Source organism: Pangasianodon hypophthalmus, chromosome 3 (assembly GCF_027358585.1).
Source record: "Pangasianodon hypophthalmus isolate fPanHyp1 chromosome 3, fPanHyp1.pri, whole genome shotgun sequence".
NCBI classification, from domain to species: domain Eukaryota; kingdom Metazoa; phylum Chordata; class Actinopteri; order Siluriformes; family Pangasiidae; genus Pangasianodon; species Pangasianodon hypophthalmus.
The window spans coordinates 10142501-10163940 of NC_069712.1; the positions used below are offsets into that span (position 1 = coordinate 10142501).

The 21440-nt window shown below is 37.3% G+C and overlaps 1 protein-coding gene across 1 annotated transcript in view; it reads left to right on the forward strand.

Annotated features, from left to right (window-relative positions):
* tspan15 (tetraspanin 15) overlaps positions 1-21440 on the forward strand; it is a 36054-nt gene that overhangs the window by 1519 nt on the left and 13095 nt on the right. Inside the window, exons 2-5 of the mRNA XM_026932787.3 lie at positions 13000-13185; positions 14298-14372; positions 15426-15521; positions 18721-18834. Of these exons, the coding sequence (XP_026788588.1) occupies positions 13000-13185; positions 14298-14372; positions 15426-15521; positions 18721-18834 (471 nt within the window). The remainder of the gene's footprint in view (positions 1-12999; positions 13186-14297; positions 14373-15425; positions 15522-18720; positions 18835-21440) is intronic.

A 21440-nucleotide genomic window follows, 5' to 3' on the forward strand; every position in this document is an offset into this window, starting at 1 on the left:
CTAAAGGTACTAACACTGTACCCTAAATGGTCCCACCCTAATGACAAGTGCCACCTCTATAATTTTAATAATAACCACTAAAAATAGTTTCTATTACTCACTTACAGAAAAGTTACATGAACGTCACATGTGAAATTACACAGGTTGTTACACACGTTTGTCAAAGTGGTCTTTTCACATATAGTGCACAATTTTTCGCACATGATTTTCCCCCCACGTGATTCATTTATTTTCACACATGAATTTTTTTCACGATTTATTTATTTCCACACGGTATTTGATTTGATTCATTAATCCATTTTCACATATTTAGATGATGTCATGTGTTTACTTGAATTCACATGTGCAAGGGCATCACATGTTGAAATGCACCTTCACATGTTTTTCACGTGATCACATTTAATTACTTTATAAGTTAAAGTACCAAAGTACTACAATATTTTATTACTATATTACAGTAACTTTTTTTTGCAGTATTTTACCAAATGTGCACTGCAAAAAAGATCAGTGCTGAGAATGGGATGTTAGTTTTGGTGCCATTATTAGCGTACTAGGTATAAAGAGTCACAGAGACACTGATATTCTCTGAATAAATAGGTTGAGAAACTGAGCTTTCCATTTATAAAAATACTACAGTCGGTATGGTAACTTATTATGGCTGACGCCGCAGCTATTTTGTGGTACGAATACATTTCGACAGGACTCATGTAAGCAATAAGTAATCATAAAAGTGTGCACAGCTTATTAGTGTAATTAGCTCGTGGTGCTTTTAGCGGGAATGATCAACACAGGTTGATTTAGAAATTTTAATTTACCTCCTTTTTAAATGTCATCTCCATGCCTGCATGCCTTTTCTTTGTCTGGGGTTTTGAACAGATACAGCTTTTTTAACGCTCCTTAACGCCACCTCTAGCCTCATGATCCTCATGATCCATGAGTTTTGTGGGTCAATGTGAAAATGACTCAGCTGCCAAAACGCATCACTTTCTTTTTGCTCATGTTCAAATGTGACTGGGTTTCATTAGACCAGCAGGTGTGAGGGTGGCGAGTTCACACACTCCAAATTTGCTTAAGGGCAGCTCTTATGGCTGGCCTGTCATCAGCGCCAAGTTGCTTGCATAATTTAATAGAGTCAGACTGGCACTGTTACATTTTATTATGAGGTGCAGCATTGAGAGACAAAAAGATTTAATTGAAACAAAAAACAACCATGACAGTAGTGATCTAGTTTTTTGAGGTCAGAAAATGTACATGTAATAATCTGCGTAGACACTGTGTTAAATCTCCAATCAACTCCAACATTTGCACCATTTTAGTACACAACTGAGTGATTTCAAAACAACAAAAATTGACAAAACTATATAATATATCTCAACCTTAGAAATGTCCCAGTTCATCTGTATTTAAACTCAGAGCAAGATCCTGACTGCTATTAGCACTGTTACTTGTCATGGCTTAAAATTCATAAACAGATTTCATAAATATGAACCAGGGAAGACAGCTTGTGCTGTCATGGTTATTATTTAAACTTATCGTTTTATTTATTTATTTTTGTTTAATGATTAGGATATAAACAGTTCTATGGACCGTATTCAGAGTTTGCAACTTAAGACTTAAGAGTTGGTTTATGTAAGGGTGTAAGTTGATTTTCTAGGTGGTCTCTTTATATATTAAAATGACCTGCCTGTAGTTCACTTCCCTGAGATTGCTAGATTTGTTTTGAGTAGACCTGTCAGAGACGGGTTTTTTATAGCATCTAGACCATGAAATTGGGGGATAGAAAATGTGGACTGAAGAAGCGAATCTTCAGTCCAATTTTTTTTTTTGCAGTCAGCTGTTATTTGAAGTAACAAAAAATACGAGACAATTTAAAAAGACTAATGCAATTTTATGTATACATGAGAAAATGGCAGACATGTAAGCCTTGTATACTGACAGTATATTGAATAGTCCTAGTTGTCCTTGTACATGAATAGTCCTAGTTGTAATTATCACATTAATCACTGCAAATAGTGTAATTTTACAATATGGCTTCCACCCTCATTATCTGATCCTTAATCAAGATCGTAAAATGAATATTTATATCTGTTTCAGAAAGCCATTCTAATAGATTCAAACGTTTTAAACATTTTGATTTTTTAAAATTTTTTTATTATTAATAGCTTAACATGTACTATTTGACCAGTTTTGTACCTCTGCTCATTCATGCAAATATCCAATCAGCCATGTGGCAACAACGCAATGCAGAAAATCATGCAGATACAGGTCAAGAGCTACAGGTAATGTTTGCATCAACCATCAGAATAGGGGAAAATGTGCACAAGAGACTTTACACAGATTGGTCCAACAAAAAGCATCCAGAGAGCAGCAGTTCTGCAGCAGAAATGCCTTGTTGATGTGAGAGGTCTGAAGAGAATGGCCTGACAGGTTCAAGCTGGCTGGAAGGCTATGGTAACTCTTTACAACTGTGGTGAGCAGAAAAGCATCTCAGAACGTACAACATGTCGAACCTTGAGACGGATGGGCGACAACTGCAGAAGACCACATCAGATTCTGCTCCTGTCAGCCAAGAACTGGAATCTGAGGCTACAGTGGCCACAGGCTCACTAAAACTTGACATTTGAAGACTGGAAAAACACTGCTTGGTCTTGAATATTGCTGTGACCTGCAGACAATAGGGTCAGAATTTGGCGTTAACAGCATGAAACCATATACTCAACTTGCTTTGTGTCAACCACACCTCTGAACCAGGTCACATGGACAGCTGTTCAGTATGTCTTGGCTGAGGCCCTCATGCTGTTTGCAGATGACACTGCCTTGGTATCTCACACTGAGGAACAGCTACAGAGTCTCGTAGACATGTGAAGACTTCTTCTGACCATCAGTGTGAAGAAGGCAAATGTGATGGGCCAGGGCATTGAACAACCACCAGTAATTTCCATCAATAACAATGTATTGGAGGTGGCACCCAAGTTTACCTAATTTAGTTCCTGGACTTTCTATACCTGGCAAGAAAGGAGACTCAGCTCTTTCCACCTGCACAGACGACACATTCTTGGCATCAGAGGCACCAATATTGAGGTCCTTACCCCCTTCCAATGTTATGCCCTCTTCACACTGCTCAGACAATGGCTAGGACCTGTTCACCACATTGGATGGGAGAAGGGCTGCCCCACCTCTGCTTCAAAAATGATTATAAAAGAGATTTGAATTCACTGGGACATGGATGTGGATAACTGGGAGGAGCTAGCCAGCAATCATGAACAATGAAGGAGGGTCTACAACAAGGAATGGCCGAACTAAGGCGAACTACAGTTGAAATGCTCAATCGGCAGAAAAACATCGGAACAGAGGATGCTTCAAATGCAGCTGGTGCAACTGCCATTCCTGTAAGGTGCTCCACAGTCACAGCAGACACTGTTGTAGGCTCACCTGTTACAGTGACATAGTTTCTGGGCACAGATCCGTGGTCTTCCGAGATAGACAGATCATGCCAAAGATGAAGGACCTCCTAAATCAGCTGCTACTCTAATGACCAACATGCATCACCTTACTGACCCTTTTAGCAGAATTAAAACAACTAAATCATGAGGAAAAACCTCACGAGCGTCCAACAAAAAAGACCAGACTACAGTGTGGTAAAAAGTATTAAGAATCTCATGCCAGGCTCCAGAGTGGTTTAACAGTCTAAGCGTTCGCTCTATCATCAGGCGATCATGAATTTGAACCTTGACAGTGTCACAGCCATCTGTGGCTGGGAATCCAAGAGAGCGTAATTGGACCTGCTCTCTGGGTGGGAGGAATAGCATTCTTCTCTCCCCCATTGAGCGGGCATCTGTTAGCTCATGTATATGGAAGAATTCATCCCAAAATATGTTCATCAGTTTGTAAAGATGTGATTACCTGCCTTTACGTGTCTCAGAGGATGCTCGTGTTTGCTTTCATTCTCACAGCTTGATAGCTGTTGTGTGATAGGACAGAACTAGCTGGTGGATAGGAATGAAAAACAGTTAAATTGGAAAACACTGGGGTGAAAAAAAGCATGCTAAGAGTTATGTTTACGTGAGAGAAAGGAAAAGGCAAGGGGTTTGAAGCATAATTATTGAATGATAATCATATCATTATCATATCAACCTACTAGAACAGTTTTCTTATACACAGTAGTAGTATACTACCAATTTCAGTGGCACTAAAAGAGTGAAAGTATTATCATAGAATATGTTCAAATATTTTCAAAATGTACTTGTTGACAGGATTGCTTTTAACCTTCTTTAGTTGATGAAAACATGGTGTGTTCTTTCAAAAGTGCGATACACTGCTTAAAATATATTAAGGCCCATTACGAGATATGATACCAGAGTATTTATACCAGAGTAGCATGATCGTGAAACTATTTGAAATGTCTTCATTGCTGTATATCAACACAAGGGTGGATAAATCGGTAGCCTAGGAACCCGGTATAAGAAGACTGTGTCTGTGCAAGTTGTTTTTTTAAAAAAAAATTTTATTCATGGTTACCTGACAGACAATTAGGCTCTCTAGTTGTCTGACAGGAGAAGTCACCAGCTTTTTTTTTCCTGCTTTCATTAAACAAACATAAGTAGAAAAACTGTACTGGGCAGCACACTGGAGCAGAGAATTTTACAATCAGCTGTGTCCAGGAAAGCAATGAACTAAAGCACACTAACAACATTAAATAGGAAAATACTCTTTGTGTTTTAGACAGCACAAAAGTGCTTTTATTCCAGATTTACAGAACACATTCATCTTCTGCTTTTTAATGTTTACTCAAACTCACTTGTGCATACAACAGTCCTGCTACATGGCACATGTTACGCATGACACAGAGGGAATGATTGCTCATTGTCAGTTCCACAAGTATTAGAAATCTCATGGCTGATCCAGATCAAATCCAGGGCCTCCTTTAAATCCAGTGCTCTTACCTTCCAATATCTTCAGGGGATCAAGTGAGATAAAATGTGTAAAAACCCTTCTTTTTATATTATCAGGTCCTTGCTCCCATCCCACAGATGTTGTCGTCTTATACTTTCCCGCAGAACACCTGACTTTAGAAGGCAGTGTAATGTGTGTAGAATGTATTATGGATGCAGAGCAAATGGGAGAGTTTGTGGTTTAGGCTTTATGCTCTCGCCTTTGAACACTTTGATGAACTTCGAAGCTCCCATGTGTTAAACATCATCAAAAGAAGAAATTCAAAAGAGAGTCTCAAACCTGAATCTGATTGCTAGTAGTGCTTTCATGGAAATACCTACTGCTCTAGTATTTTCTATTTCAGATCATGGACATGAACTAGAATAAAAAAAAAAAATGTGTGAACAGTATATGTCTAATGATACACAAAATTCAATTTGATAAGATACAGTGGTGTCTCAATACATTTTCAATGCAGAAAATATAAGCATTGTGTTTTACGTTGCCATTTTCAGTTTTTTAAAGCATTCAACATCATAAAAGGACAATAAAAGAAACTTGGTAATGACCCAGTGTAGTGTGTCACATAACAGCGTAGACACAATATAATGTGTCATAGCAGCATATAACAAAATTAAACATAGCTAATTAAACATTCTTAAAACCTGAGAACTAGATGTGTTTTCGTAAATTAGGGTTTCATATCTTCCATATCTGCAGCTATGAACTTTCCAAATAATGATTTCTTTAGCCCAGATTGAATGCAGTGAGAGACTTTGGTGTGTGTGTGTGTGTGTGTGTGTGTGTGTGTGTGTGGACGTGTTTTTGGTATTAACACCAATACATGACGCACTGGCAGATTTGGCATACTGTAATGTTTCTGTTCGCCACTTGTTTACCATCAACAGGAAACCAAAGTCCTCCCACACGCCAGCTCTTAAAGACTCGGGGGAAGTTACTGCTTGCTACTAATATAGCCATTGCCGTTTTTCACAGGCTAATATGCTGGAGTATTATAATTAGCTTTTTTTGTACTGTTGCATAGCTTTTTTTATAATTATTATTTTTAAATAATGGGCAGCTTTTGTTGTTTCTCTCATTTTAAAGTGGCAGAATAAAGCATAGCACCTATAGTGTATATTCACATGATGGCATCTTTAATGCAGGTGTTTGTCAACTGTCATAGTGTACAACACTTGAGTTTCAGGACTTGTGTAACCCTGCTATGTAAATGGAAGTGGAAGCAATCAGTGAACTCATGGAAAGCACTATGTTTATTTTCACTGTTTTGCTAGCACGATTATGATTGTGTAACCCTGCTGTGTTAATGGGAAGTGGAAGCAGTCAGTGAACTAATGGAAAGCACTGTATGAGTTTATGTACACTCTCTTACTAGCACTGTACATGTTACCAACAATATGTAGCTTGTTCTTGAGCTAGTATTCAGTAATCTTTAGTAAAGTCCAGTTTTTCATAATAAGTTTTAGTTAATGATGCTTATGGTAAAACAAATCCAGAGTATAAAATCAAACCAGGCAAAAAGGCTGCTACAGTGTGCAAGCTTCTAATGTCAGGAACAGCACTGTGCCCCTGTTTCTTGTCAAGAGGAGGACTGTACACACTTTAGCATGTTATGCTGAGAACATAAACAGTAGATCCTAAAGGCAACTCAGCCTGTAGTGCCACTATTAAAACACTTTACAGTGCTGATGAGAAAGCTTTTAGCACAGCAATGTGGGTAAAACTGGTGAGCATTTCATTTTACATGTGTACTGATCACACTGGAGATCTCTACCTTTGTGTAACTCTTATTGTGTAACATTATTTACTGCATTGGTTAGTTGCATTAATCCATAAACCATGACTAAGGTTAACAAATTTAACAAAGTTAACACGTGTATTATTTGACATTTGTTTAAATGTTAACTGAAGACACCTGCATTTACTAATGTTTATTTAATCCATGACTAACAATAAGTTTGCATAAATTATAGAAAATTAAATAGCAGCGTGTTCCTAAATGTTCATACTGGGTTTATTATGTAAAAAAATAACCATATGTGTTAGATACTTTGTTAATATTTCGAAGGTGAGGTTTGTTCATGTTCATGAAACATGACAGACTGTGCTGTTATACAAAAATAATCCAGGCAGGGGTGGTGTGATGTGGAACAACACAAAACAGATTGTTTAACTGCACGGGCTGGAGTGTATTCCGTTTATATCACAGTGATTTGCCTGTGATTACAATGTTTAATTCATTACTGAACGACACGAGATTTAATGTTGTGGAATGTCCATGAGACAAGTTAGTTCCTGTTATCACTTACATTGCAGTCATTCGCTCACCAGCATCTCCTATTCTCTCTCTCTCTCTCTCTCTCTCTCTCTCACACACACACACACTTTATCTCTGTGTCTCTCTCAGAAAATACGGCTTGTCATTTTACCAAGAAACAAGGCTCTTAGACAGCACTGACTCCTTCCATAAATTTAAATAAATGCCTCTTAACAAAAACGTCACCACATCACTGATTATGCATCTTTAGTTGTAAACGACAGCACATTTTTTTAAAGTCCATTTTTCGTAATCTTAGATTATGTGGCACATCTGCCGTAGAAATCACTTATCACTTTCGTTATAGTCCTCTGTCCTGAATACGGCGTCCCATGTTTGTTAAACTGACTGACTATTACATAGTGCTGACACCCGCAACACTTTCCATAAATGTTTAATATACATCTCCTTACAGAAAACTTCACCATATCAACAGTGCTGTTTTTTTTTTTGTTGTTGTTAAATAATAAATAAATAAATAATGTTTTTAAAATCTGTTACTATAGAAGCGCAGAAGTGCATTAATATAAATTTTGCATTACAGCTGGCATTGCTGCCATTATATATATAGAAATTATAAAGTTAAGTCCATAAGTATTTGGACACTGAAACAATTTTTGCCTCTGTACTCCACCACAATGGATTTGAAATGAAGCAATCAAGATGTGATTGAAGTGTAGACATTCAGCTTTAATTCAAGGGGTTTAACAAAAATATCACATTAACCGTTTAGGAATTACCGCCATTTTTTACAACGTCCTTCCATTTTCACAGACTCTAAAGTAATTGGACAAACTAACATAATCATAAATATTAGGATTATTTTTAATAGTTGGATGCAAATCCTTTGCAGTCAATACCTGCCTGAAGTCTGGAACCCATGGAACAAACTCCCATGGAGTTTCATTGAGGTGCTTTGCCAGATCTTTACTGCAGCCACCTTCAGTTGCTGCTTGTTTGTGGCTCTTTCTGCCTTCAGTTTTGTCATCAGTAAGTGAAAAGCATTCTCAAGTGGGTTTAGGTCATCGGACATTTAAGAACATGTAATTTCTTTGCCTTAAGAAGGTCTTGGGTTGCTTTTGCTGTACGTTTTGGTTCATTATCCATCTTTACTGTGAAACTCTATTCAATTCAGATTTCATCCTGTTTCTTCTGTCAGCAGTCACATCATCAATAAACACCAGTGACCCAGCCATAAATGCCCATGCCATAACACTGCCTCCACATGTTTGACAGATGATGTCGTATGCTTTGGATCATGAGCCCTTCCTTTCCTTCTCCAAACTCTTCTTTTCCCATCATTCTGTTAAGTTTGCATCAGAACTGTTCAGGCTTTTTTTTTTTTTTTTTTTTTTTTTTTAAAAAAGCAGAGTCTAATCTGGCCTTTCTGTTCTTGAGTGTTACAAGTGGTTTGTATCTTGAGGTAAACCTTCTGTGTTTACATTCATGAAAGTGTCTCTTGATTGTAGACATTGACAATGATTACCTCCTTGAGAGTGTTCTTGACTTGACTAATTGTGAAAGGGTTTTTCAGGGGCTCATCAGTCAATTGTCCAATTACCTTTGAGCCTGTGAAAATGGAGGGAAAAATGGCTGTAATTCGTAAATGATTAATGCAATCGTTTTGTTAAACCCTTTGAATTAAAGCTGAAAGGCTACACTTCAATCACATCTTGATTGCTTCATTTCAAATTCATTGTGGTGGTGCAAAATTACGAAAATTGTGTCACTGTCATACACACACTGTATGTGTGTGTGTGTGTGTCTGTGTGTGTGTGTATATGTATGAGAAATGAGTATGATGATATCATAGTATTATATAGTATGTATTTAGTATATAGTATTACATAGTATGAGATCACCTTGATATCAGCGATGACGTTATCAGTTGACTCCTCCATCATTTATAGACACACATGGCCTGCACAGATACGAAGGCTTATGTCTATGCAGCTCTGATTTATTGTGTCTGGATTGTTTTCTGTCTCTATTCCACTAATACCGGCAGAGCAGTGTCCACCCATTGTCACTGTTGATGAATGATCGCTCCTTCTCCTTCGGATTTGTAAAAAGGTCATCACTGGCACACAGTCATGCCAGCTCTCTGCACCTTGTTTAATTTGGCTTCGATCAAAAGCAATTATCCGATTGGCCTAAAGGCACAGAGGGCATTTCCTGAGGTGAAGTTTTGTTTTAACAAATGTTAATGGAAATGGTTCTAAGCTCTGCCTTAACAGGTTTAAGCAGAGAGAAACACTGGAGATGGTTATCCGTGTGTCATATGAAAATATTTGACTTTCAGGTTATGCAAAGTTTATATTTTCTTAGTTCACTCTTCAGTTAAGTTAATGAAGTTACTGAATTTGATAATCAAGGCTTATGACCTAAAAGTGAGCCTTTAATGCATAACCATTAGCAGTTAGTTCACTTGAAGTGGTTGTGTTTTGTTTTGTAGTGGCGCTTCATGGTACCACTTTTGAAACACATCTATATACTTTCCTATCTATTTGTCTTTTAAACATTCTGTTTGCATAGTCAACTTTCTTTTAACATTGACAGTTCACTAGACTAGACCAGAGACGGTACCTTAAATAAAAACATCTGTGAAAGGGTGTGAAACACTTCTCGAGCCCTGTAGCTAGTCTCCAGTGCAATGAGCTGCCTTCAGCTAAATAAATTTATAGAAATGCACGGGTTTGGCTGCAAGAGAGGATCTGCTAAAAAGTCACGAGGATTCATATTCAGAAAACTGGAGTCGCTGAACTATGGCCATGGTTTTTTTTGTTGTTGTTGTTGTTTTTTTAAACATGCATTTATCAGCTCTGCTACACTGTTATATAATACTTAGGTCGGTCCACTGAAATAATATCAGTTATAATATCTCTAAAGCACTGTGAGGGGAAAAAAAACAAACAAAAATCTGAGATGCCCAGTCAATTTCAGTCCTCTAGGTTTGTCCATCACAGTTTGATCATTTCCCTTCTTTAATACACCCACTAAACCTGATAATTATCTAGTAATTACTCGAGTTAAATCATGTGTCTTTAAGCAGGGAAGTCTTCAAATTTTGCCTTATGCCAGCCCTCCAGGACTGGATTTTGACACCCCTTTTTTAAAGCTTATTTTCAAATGTGACAGACATCCTACAAAGCTATAACTCTGGTCAGGACATTTCTGCTGATGTTTTCAAGCAGGCTTTTCAGGGATTTAGGAAGCAGACTCTTCTTAAATCCCTGAAAGAAATAGTTTTTCTGTCTGAGATATCTCGCTGTGAATGGAGCTTACAATACAGTTAGACCCAGTTAGACCCAGGTTTGAGAGCTGGCACATTTATAAAATTGTTGTCTTGTATTTTGCATTTTTGCTAAAAAATATTTTTCAGTACGCAGATAGACGTTGCCAAATGTCATATAATTGTTGCAGATGATGAATGTACTGACTTATGTTATGAATTAAGATGAATAATCACTAGAACCTGATGCAAAGCATGCATTTTCTACACTGCTTTATTTTAATGCTGGTGTTTAGAGGAAAACATCTCCATGTGTATGTGTAAGACCATTAGCCTCACTTGTGTCGGGCAAAACCCAAATGCATGCAAGGTGATTTAGCATGTGAGGGGTTTTGTAATTATCCACACACCATTATGTGTGGACTAATTATTTTATTACACCATTAAGTAATTTCAGTCACACTCCGTGTTTACAGAAGCACATTTTCAATTTGGTGGCAGCCATGTGTAGCCTGTAGAGTGACTACGTAAATTAAACATGTAGAATGGCATTAGCAATTCAGCAACAGCATAATACCATTGCTTTCTGTAGATATCTGTGATATACTTTGATGTGACCCATATTCAATTCAAATAATTTGATTTGTATAGTGCTTTTAACAATAGACATTAGCAGTTGTTCTGTCAGCCCAGTGAGCAAGCCAGAGGGGACAGTGGCAAGGAAAGACTCCTTGAGATTTATATCTATGTTCCAGATAAACATACAAATGATTTTTATTAATCTTACAAATGGTTTGCAGAGACAACAGTATTTATTTTTATAACAAAGCTATTAAATTATAATTTATATATTGGGTATATATACTCAGCGACGACTATTTGTACAGTTGAATATTGGAAAGAAAAAAACGAGATGTTTTTCCAGTCATCAGCTGTCCACTTTCTGTGAATCTCCGCCAACTATAGCCTCAGATTTCTGTTCTTGGCTGACAGAACAATACTAAGTCCTACGACAGTAATAAGTAACCATGTTTCTGATAAATAAAAAACCATAAATACTGTCTGAGATTTGACCTGCAGAGACAGAGGTTTTCCCAGAAGCCCAGAGCAATCTACCAGCTGCACATTAGTAGCAGGAAAGCAGTTTTATACAGCAAGGCAAATTATGATTTGATTTAATTTTATTAGTTTTTCTTTACTGTTTACTCATCAATATAGTAATGAATAGAAACTTTTCATTTTATATTTGCATTACAAATGTTCTTTAGATTTGCCTAAGACTTTTACACATTACTGTGTATATACTGTATATACTGTGACAAATTAAAGGAAAGCTGCTACTGTTATGCTTTAGGAGACATTTTGCTGGCATAGTTTGTGCCCAAAACCAAAGGGAAGTCACTTCTGAACGATCTCTTTTACCCTATAATAAAAGATTTCTATCCTGATCAGTGGTGTAGCAAATAATTAATATTGGGGTAGGGGAAGAGATTTAATCATTTGTTATTTAATAATTTAAGGGACGATCTGCCATTAACCAATCTTCCTGTATTAATAATATTGCCACAAAACACCCTTCTACTCCTTTCGACTATTCTACTGAAAACATTAACATGCTAGTAATGGGGAAGAAACGACATCTTATAAAATCAGATCCTTCAGAAACAGAAGTGGGCATTCATGTGACGTTTGTGACAGTTAAATATTGTAATGATGACTTCACTGACCTTTTATGAACATCATTGTAGCACAATTACTTTCACAATTGACTTGTATATACATTATCGGCTGTGCTGTATATGTGTTAGGTTAACCACACACAAATAAGCATTTGGAACTGTAATAAAATGTTTCAGGGTATTCGAAACCAAAATCCTCCTCCAAAGCCGAACCCTGGGCGTGGTCTCTTCCAGGATAACCCCACCCCCATGCACAGCACACAAGAGCTCACTGAATGGTTTGATGAGAATGAAAATGATGTAAATCATGCTATGACCTTCACAGTTGCCAGATTTCAATGCAGTTAAAGAGATTTTGGAGCTACGTGTTTTACAGTGCACCCCAACACAATCATCAAAACACCAGTTGAGGGAATATCCTTTAGGAGAATGATGTTCATCCCTCCAATGCAGGTCCAGAGACATAGAATCTATGCCAGGGAAATTGAAGCTGATCTGGCAGCTGGTTGTGATCCAACACCTTACTAACACACTTTATTTTGGTGTCATTATCCTCATCATTTTTTATTATGGTTAGAAGACGTATTAATAATGTTAAGTATTTAGTAGTTCTGTTATCCTATGATGTCTTTGCTTCTTAGTTAGGTCTGTCCTTGTTAAGTGTGTTTCAAGAAAAATAATAATAATAAATACATTTGGGGGCATAAAGACCTGCTTCATGTATGAAACTAAATCTCCAAGACACATTTCTCTCTTGTATGGTTGTTTAATTCACATTTACAGCAGAATGAATAACCCAGGCGATCTGTCTGTTTCAGCTGATAGGCGGCTTCATCTTGGCCATTGGCATTTATGCTGAGGTGGAGAGGCAGCGCTATAAAACTCTGCAGGGGGTCTTCCTTGCTCCAGCCATCATTCTCATCGTTCTGGGGATTGTCATGTTTATCGTCTCCTTCATTGGCGTGTTGGCGTCACTGCGAGACAACTTGACTCTCCTCAAAGTGGTGAGTTCCAAACTGTTTGTCTCTGTCTCTTTTAGCCTTTTATAGACATTCCTGTCTTTCTGAATCTGAAGAAATGCATGGAGAGGTCTTTAGGGTGTAAAGTGGATCCACATTAGAGTCTTGATAGTGGTTCAATTTAAGAAGACCTGAAGAATGATTGGTATGATGCAGATGGAAGATTTGAAGTGCAGCTGAAGCTAAAAGGCAAACTGTGGTTGAATAGGAAATGGAAAAAACTGTTTTTCCAGGTCAATGGAGTAATTAACATGTAATTGAAGAGGCTCAGCTATTAGACTGATCATATCCATGTACTCACCAGGGGTCTGCTATCACAGTTCAGTTCATTTAGAGGTGAGAGTAATCAGCCATTTGACATTTGATTGCACATTTTTATGGGTCAAGCACCAGATATTTGCATAGAATACATAAAGAGAGAGTTGGATATTGATCATTCGTTAGTTTAGTTGTCATTGTTAGAGTCATGCATGAAATACAAATTCATCTGTGTGTGTGTGTGTATGTGTATATATATATATATATATATATATATATATATATATATATATATATATATATATATATATATATATAATTTCTCTATCTGTCCCTGCCTCTGGAAGACTTTCATTCTTCATTAGACTATACTAGAATATTGCAATAAAAACATAACTATACATGACTATATGTAGCTATTTTTCGTGTTCCTGCCATTGATTGTTTGCAAAATGTAAGCATTTTGTAGGCATTGTAGGCAATACAGAAAAAAATATAATAAATATTAAAATTTTTAGTATTAGAACAGACATTTACTGCTAAGCTTGTCTCACTGTACGTCCAGCACTGAACATATTCTCCTCTCACAGGTATTTCTTTCTTAAAACTTTGTTTTTCCATCATGTAGGGTGAGAAACACCATTAGGGTACACTGTGCTTCGGGCCTAAAGACAAAATTGAAGCCCGTAACCCTTGACAGTGCTGTCACTCTTTATTTCTTCTGCATTTCTTGAGCAAACACAACAATAACACAGTTTATCCTTACTGTTGAAACACCTCTTGTTCTTAATTGTAGATTATTGATTTTTGTGATCACTTCCTTCTGTTTCTCATTGCAGTTCCTCTACACATTGGCAGTCTGTCTGATTTTGGAGCTCCTGGGTGGAATTGTGGCTCTGCTGTTCAGGAACCGAGTAGGTTTCAGTTTCTCACTTCAAGTGCAATAGGTTTGAAATGTGCTCAAAGAGAGTGCCATCTTAGGATGAAGTAGTGTGTGACTACTACGCTTTTTATACTCCTGTTAAAACTAAAATTAAAATCATGATGTAAACACCATTTTTAGGGTTACATATGTATCATGCAGGGGGATTTCAATGATTCTAGAGTTGTAAGTGCCGTCACCCTCCCTTATTAAGTAATGCATTTCCGCTGGAGCTACTTGGCCACATGAAAAATGCAGTTATGCATATTGTACTACAAATATCTACAAGTTGTGTTTTACACCAAACAATAAACACCCTGGTTAAACACACCTGTTATTAACAAGTCAATCATTGCTACTGACTGTGACACTTTTCATAAATTGATAGACAGTGATTTAGATAGATACACAGCCATGGATGCACTACAACATAGTCTGCTAAGTACATTAAAATACAAATCCTGTCATTAATACGCTAAAGACTTATAGACTATGCTGACAACTTTCTGAAAATATATTGGATGTATGAACAGTTACATGATTTTCAATTTTTTTTTTCCACCTTGTACATTGTGATTTTATTTACCGCAAAAACTGCTACTGCATCAGCCAATCACTGTCGATATGCATTCATGAAACACGTCATCATCCATAGTAAAGGTCAAGCCTGCCGTTACACATAGTCAAGGAATTCATTAGTAAAAATTCGTTTAAGAAAAATGGAGCAAAAAATCCATTATAAAATAAGGCTTCAGTGTAACAAAATGAGGACAGAATGAAGGATATTGAATACTTAATAGTAAATTAAATTGTTTGAATGTTGGGCCATTTTTGATTTCAGAGTTTAATGGCTTCAGCCATGCACGCATGGAGCAGATAATTACCTTTACCTTAGCTACCTTTAAAGACTGATATTCAGCTTTATGAGAGAACGAAAAAGTCACCCTTGCTTGCAATAGTAAAAGAGGTTAAGTGTCTGGAAGTGTCAAAATGTTTTCATTACCTTAGTGCAGTTTGGCTTAGTTGTATTTTTTTTCTATTTCAGACAGTGGATCTTCTTAACAAAAATGTTCGTAAAGGCATGGTGAATTACTACGATGATCTAGACTTCAAAAACATCATGGACTTTGTTCAAAGGAAGGTAAGAGCTTATAGATAGTCCAAATTTGATTTTAATTGATTTTTAGATTTATTGAATGTAGTCTTCATGTTTATTTTCCATAAATATAATAGCATGATTATTTTAGAGACAGTCTCAAAGCTACTGAGTGTTTTAAAGAGATATTAATAGATTGCTCATCATCTGACAGCTAAATAAACACCACCTCTCACTAGGTTTTCACCCTTAGCTCACCTGTCTGCAGAATGTTCTGAACAATATTTGAGAGCTATTGATGGATGTCAGAGAAACGACCATCATGACATGTTCAGACTTGTATTGTACCTTACAGCTTTTGATGCTAAAATGTAGGCTGCAACTGATGTGCTCCAATGTAGCTAAGACCAAATCAGAAAACAGCCGTTGCAGGCAGTAAACATCATAGTCGAGTTAACGTACTTGAAAGATTTTTTTTTTTTTTGCATCAAGCTTGATCTTAATGATTTCTGGAATGGTTGATTGTGCAATAGGTGTAGAGTTAGTAAGGGACAGTACAGTCACCTTGGATACAGTAAGGGATAAAGTTTCTTCCTGCAACTTTTACAGCATGTACACTAATTTTAGCAGGTTTTTAAAGACCCTCTTTCACATCCTGTATGAACGAGGAAGTTCCGAAGTGCCGCTTACCATATAACTGAGTGCATTTTTCCAGAGTTTTTTTTTTTTTAGAGTAACTCTGTATCTCTGATTGTTCAAATCAACTGTTATACCACATGCAGAGAAACAGTCCATGTAATATCCTACTAGCTAGTAAAGCCTGCTTGTAATACCTATTTCAGTATGACCTGTGTGAGCAAACCATACTGCACAGTAGAAATGTCTGCACAGTACATTTATCCTAGCTGGATGTAGGTTTCTTAAGGCAGCATGGTGCATTCATAAAATCCTGAAATAGTTCTTTGCATGTCAGCAGCCTAAACTTCAGCATTATGTCTGCTCACTGCTCGAGTGCACGAATCTGAATGTGCCAGTGTGGTTATAGTAATTGATGTGATCTTTTAGTTGTTCTCAATTTATGCAAAGATAGTAAGCCTTGTTTGAATAAATAGAGATGTACTATTTCAGTTGCCAGTGGTTTGTATAATCATTGCCTCTCAGGCTCATGTCTGACGCCTGTTAACCGTCACATTATGCACATTTGTCCTTTTTAAAGGGCTTCAAATTAAACGTAAGCCTTTTGGCATTTCTGCCTGTCTGAGCTCCTTTCAGATACTAACCACACACACACACACACACACACCAGTGTTATTTCTCTTTACAGTGTTTCAGAGTGCTTTATACACATTCTTTAGAGCAAGTCAGAATATGGTATGATGCTACTCACCTGTTTTGAATTTCCTGCCAAGAAAATAAATAGCAATCCTCCCTGGGCACCGCATGGTCTTCACCTCTTGGCCTCAATTTACAAGCTTGTAACTGTGAGTAGCAGTTGATGGCAATTTGTAATCTGTCAGAGCTTTTGGAATCTGTCAGAGAAGCTCTCAGTGAAGTTGCTTCATTACAAAACATATTATAGCTTCGTCCCATCCATCTTTTTTATTATGTTAAATAGGGCTGGGACATATGATCGTATTATAATCTTATAGTGATAGATTACAGCACAGTACACTTTTCTAAGGGTATTGCAGGTATCATCAGTACTTGTAACATTGAGAGCTGATTGCATATTAAAATATCTATGTTAAATACTTAAATTTTGTAGATGATAAGTATCTTTGAATATAATTGTTCATAAGACTTCTAGCATTTTGCCAGCACTCTGTCAACAAACCTAAATATTGGGATATAATATTTTTGCCTTAAACTACAGCATCGTTGTAATCTCAGATCTGATTGGTCAGAAGGTGTTGATTATTTTTTTTATTTTTTTTTGCATGTAGCTCTGACAGTAGATCCAGCTGCAAGGCAAATCTAATATGTTATTGTTTCTATAGTAACAACTCATTCACTGTAATTATTCATATGGTGTTTTCTGTGTGGAGATGTTTATTTAGCACTATTAAAAGGAGTCTCCAGTGTCAGCACTTAGTAACAGTCAGAAGTAAAGTTGTTCCTAGAAGTTTTCATGCACAGGAAAGTCATCAGGACAGAGGACTTTGTGTTTGTGGTTTCTCTGTAACATGAAAAACTGTTGTTTTTTTTGTTTTTTTTTTGTCTGATTAACTTCAAGAGAGAGAGAAAAGGGAGGCTGGTGAAGGAACCACTGTTTACAACAGATATAATATCAGAGATAACAGAACTAACTTCTTTTGGAGACAGTCCACAACATGTAACTATAAACAGATTAAAGCATGACGTGCCATTCTTTAATAAATAAAATAACTGTTAGTTTTGTTAAATTGCTGTGTTATAAAAGAAATAAAATCTTTGGGGTGTGATGTTCTAGGGAGATAATCAACAATGCAGTGATGTGATGTGGTTTGATGCGAGGCTGCTGTTACCACCCCAAAGTTGATGGTTTTCCAAGGCAGCATGTCCTGAAGTGTTTTATTGAATGACTAATATTGAAGCTCAATTGGACAATTATTGTCTTTGGAACAAAATACTACTAGCACTACTTCTGCTACTGATGATGATATTGTTGTTGTTGCAGTAGTTGTAGTAATGCTGATGCTGTTCATTTTTATTCATTTATCACCCATGTGCCACAGCAGAGACTTTAGTTGGAAAGGATTTTGTGATTGCTTAAATAATCGCCTCCAAGTATATTCTGTTCAGATGAGATGAGGGACTGGCATATGAATTATGATGCTCTAGGGAATGAGAGAGAGAACTGATATTTATTCATTTATTTTCCCCTGCAAACTTTGGCTCCATAAATGAATACAAAGCAGCAGAGAGATAATTCATTTCACCTTTCATATATCATGCCTTGTTGACCCAGGTTCATTTCACTCAGACAGTCTTACCAGTTACTCATTACAGTGAAGTGTTGAGCTGTGTGATGTGTTCTGGCAGTGTAATAATTCTACAGCACCTAACACTGGAGCACAGAAAAGCATCACAGTAGCACAGGGGTTTAAAGAGGCCTGGATATTCCAGTTAACGCTCAACTGTCCTGGAACATTTCTTTGACACTATCAAAGATTCTTAGTGTTTTTCATCAAAAATATGTGCCGTCTCAGGTTTTGATCTGAAATATTTATTTATGATGACAAATGCGATTTTATTTTGCCTCTAGTTCAAATGCTGTGGTGGGACGGAGTACAAAGACTGGGCGGTGAACATGTACCACAACTGCTCAGCCCCAGGACCTCTGGCCTGTGGAGTACCTTATACATGCTGTGATAGCAAGGTTTGTCTCTTTCACTATCCACAATTGGAAGTGTTTTTTTAAGATTTAAACATTTTATATATCTTTGCATGTCCGCTGTCCTCTAAATCACTGGTTCATGAACTTGTGTCCGGTGACCCTCTGAGGTCCACGAAGCATAGCTCATAGGTCCGGACTGTGTTACAGTGATGGAAATCACAAACCACCAATTTCACAGCTATTGTGTTTATCATTGAGTTCTTAGCCTGTTTAACTTTTGCCCTATGTCCCCACTGGAACGCAGTGGATCTGGTAAGTAAAGTAAGTAAGCTTGTTTAACTGGTTGCTTGGATTGATTGGGTTTAAGCTAAGCCTGAAAAAATGTGTAACTAGGAATGTGTTTTGTCAGTGGAAAGTTCTGGCTCCAGTATATAGCCAGAATATTAGAAGAATAGCCCAATAATATCTTAAATAACATTTGAAGACTATGAATAATATTTGAATAGTTGGATTATGATCATGAAATAAATTGGTTTGTGGCAGTGGCAGTTGCTGATTTTTAAAATAGGTTTTTAAAATAGGCTAGCTTTTCACCGAAAAGTGTGGTGACTAACTTAACAAAAAAATTCTGAAGGGAATGCAAAAATGATCAAACATAACTTTAGACTTGCAATTTATTTACAATATTTTGGACAAGCTGAAGAGAGCACTGTCTAACAAACGCTGAGATGTTTTTTGTATGCAAAACCCACTCGCCCACACTCCTATTCACCTATTCACAGAAGCACGGCGTCTGTATTAAAAGCCTGTTGTCCAGTGAGCGTTAATCTTTCCTCCCATTAAAACACAGTGTACTTGAAGCTGCCGTAGAACCCCACAGAAGCAGTGCGACACAGGAAAGGGTCTCTAGCTGAAAAAAGAAGAAAAAAAAAAAACCTGTACAAGAGCTTCAGAATTTCCAAGTGCAACGTTGTTAGTCCCAAAATGACTTCCTTTTTTGGTGCTGCTTTAGAGACAAGCATGGAATGATTTTCCTAGCAGCCTTTAGCAGTTTTCCCTCAGGATAAAGATCATTACCCTCATTTGAACTATTAACGCACTTTGAGTTACTTGTTAATGAATGTAATGGACAATTGACCCTGAGCTAATGGATAGTTTACACCATCACTGTGTGTTAAGGCACAGATTGGATGATTGCACTAGATTTAGCCCTTATTTCTCTAAAGTATATCAAAGTGATGAAACCAACAAAGCCTGCTGTTTTTTTTTTTTACTGATCCAGACTCTTAAGTCTTTTACTTGGCTTTGTGTTCTGTCTGCGAACAATATGTTTATATTTTGAAATTTCTCTCTCCTTCAGTCATGTAAATTGATGTCCAGTTCCAGTTGTTTTTTCCCTCTGTTCTCTTGTTTCCCCCAGATGGCCTTTATTATAGATTGCATTTCAGTACCTGCTGTACTTTCACTTTATCCCAGTCTGTCAGCACTGTTGTACCTGTTGTATGGTTATGTAACTCCAGCCTGATCTAAAACATGGCTTCCATCCTTCAGCATTACCTATTATTATTCAGCCTGTTTTTGCTATATTGCTACATACAGTATACAGTACATTGTGTATATACTGTGTCAATTTCTGTATATTTTCACCCAATGTATTTTAAATACTGTATTGCTAAATACACTATATGGCCAAAAGTATGTGGACACCTGACCATCACACTCCTGTGCTTAAACATCCCATTCCAGATTTAGTCCCCCTTTGCTCTTCTGGGAAGGTTTTGGTGCATGTGCTCATTCAGCTACAAGAGCATTAGTGAGGTCAGGCACTGATGTCTAGAGAGTAGGCCTGGGTTGCAGTCGGCATTTCAGTTCATCACAAAGCTGTTCAGTGGGGTTCAGTGGGGTTGAGATCAGGGCTCTGTACAGGCCACTCGAGCTCTTCCACTCTAACCTTGGCAAACCATGTCTTCATGGAGCTCGCCTTGTGCACAAGGGCATTGTCATGCTGGAACAGGTTTGGGCCTCTTAGTTCCAGTGAAGGGAAATTGTAATGCTACAGCATACTGTACAAGGACATCCTTTACAACTGTGTGCTTCCAACTTTGTGGCAACAGTTAGGGAAGAATCACATATGGGTGTGATGGTCAGGTGTCCACTCAGAAGCCACTTTAATAGGAACACTTGCTCATTCATGCAATTAGACCAGGCATCAGAATGGGGGAAAAAATGTGATCTCGGTGACTTTGACAGTGGTGTGGATGTTGGTGTCAGACAGCCACCATATATGGTTTTCATATGAGATTTTCATGCGCAACAGTCTCTAGAGTTTACACAGAATGGTGCGAAAAATAAAAAAACCTTCCAGCGTGTGGCAGTTCTGCAGGTGGAAATGGCATTGTTGATGAGAGAGCAGAGTAGAATGGCCAGACTGGTTTCATGTGTTATGCATTCTGAGATACTTTTCTGCTCACCATGGTTGAAAAGATTGGTTTTTTAAGTTAGGGAGTTAGTCTGGATTTTTCCTCTGACCTCTCTCATCAGCAAGGTGTTTCCACCTGGAGAACTTTCACATTGACCTTGCTTACTACTGTTAGCTTAAGATATGAAAAATCCAGCCCAAAGAAAGCCCAGTTGTATATGCTTTTTCA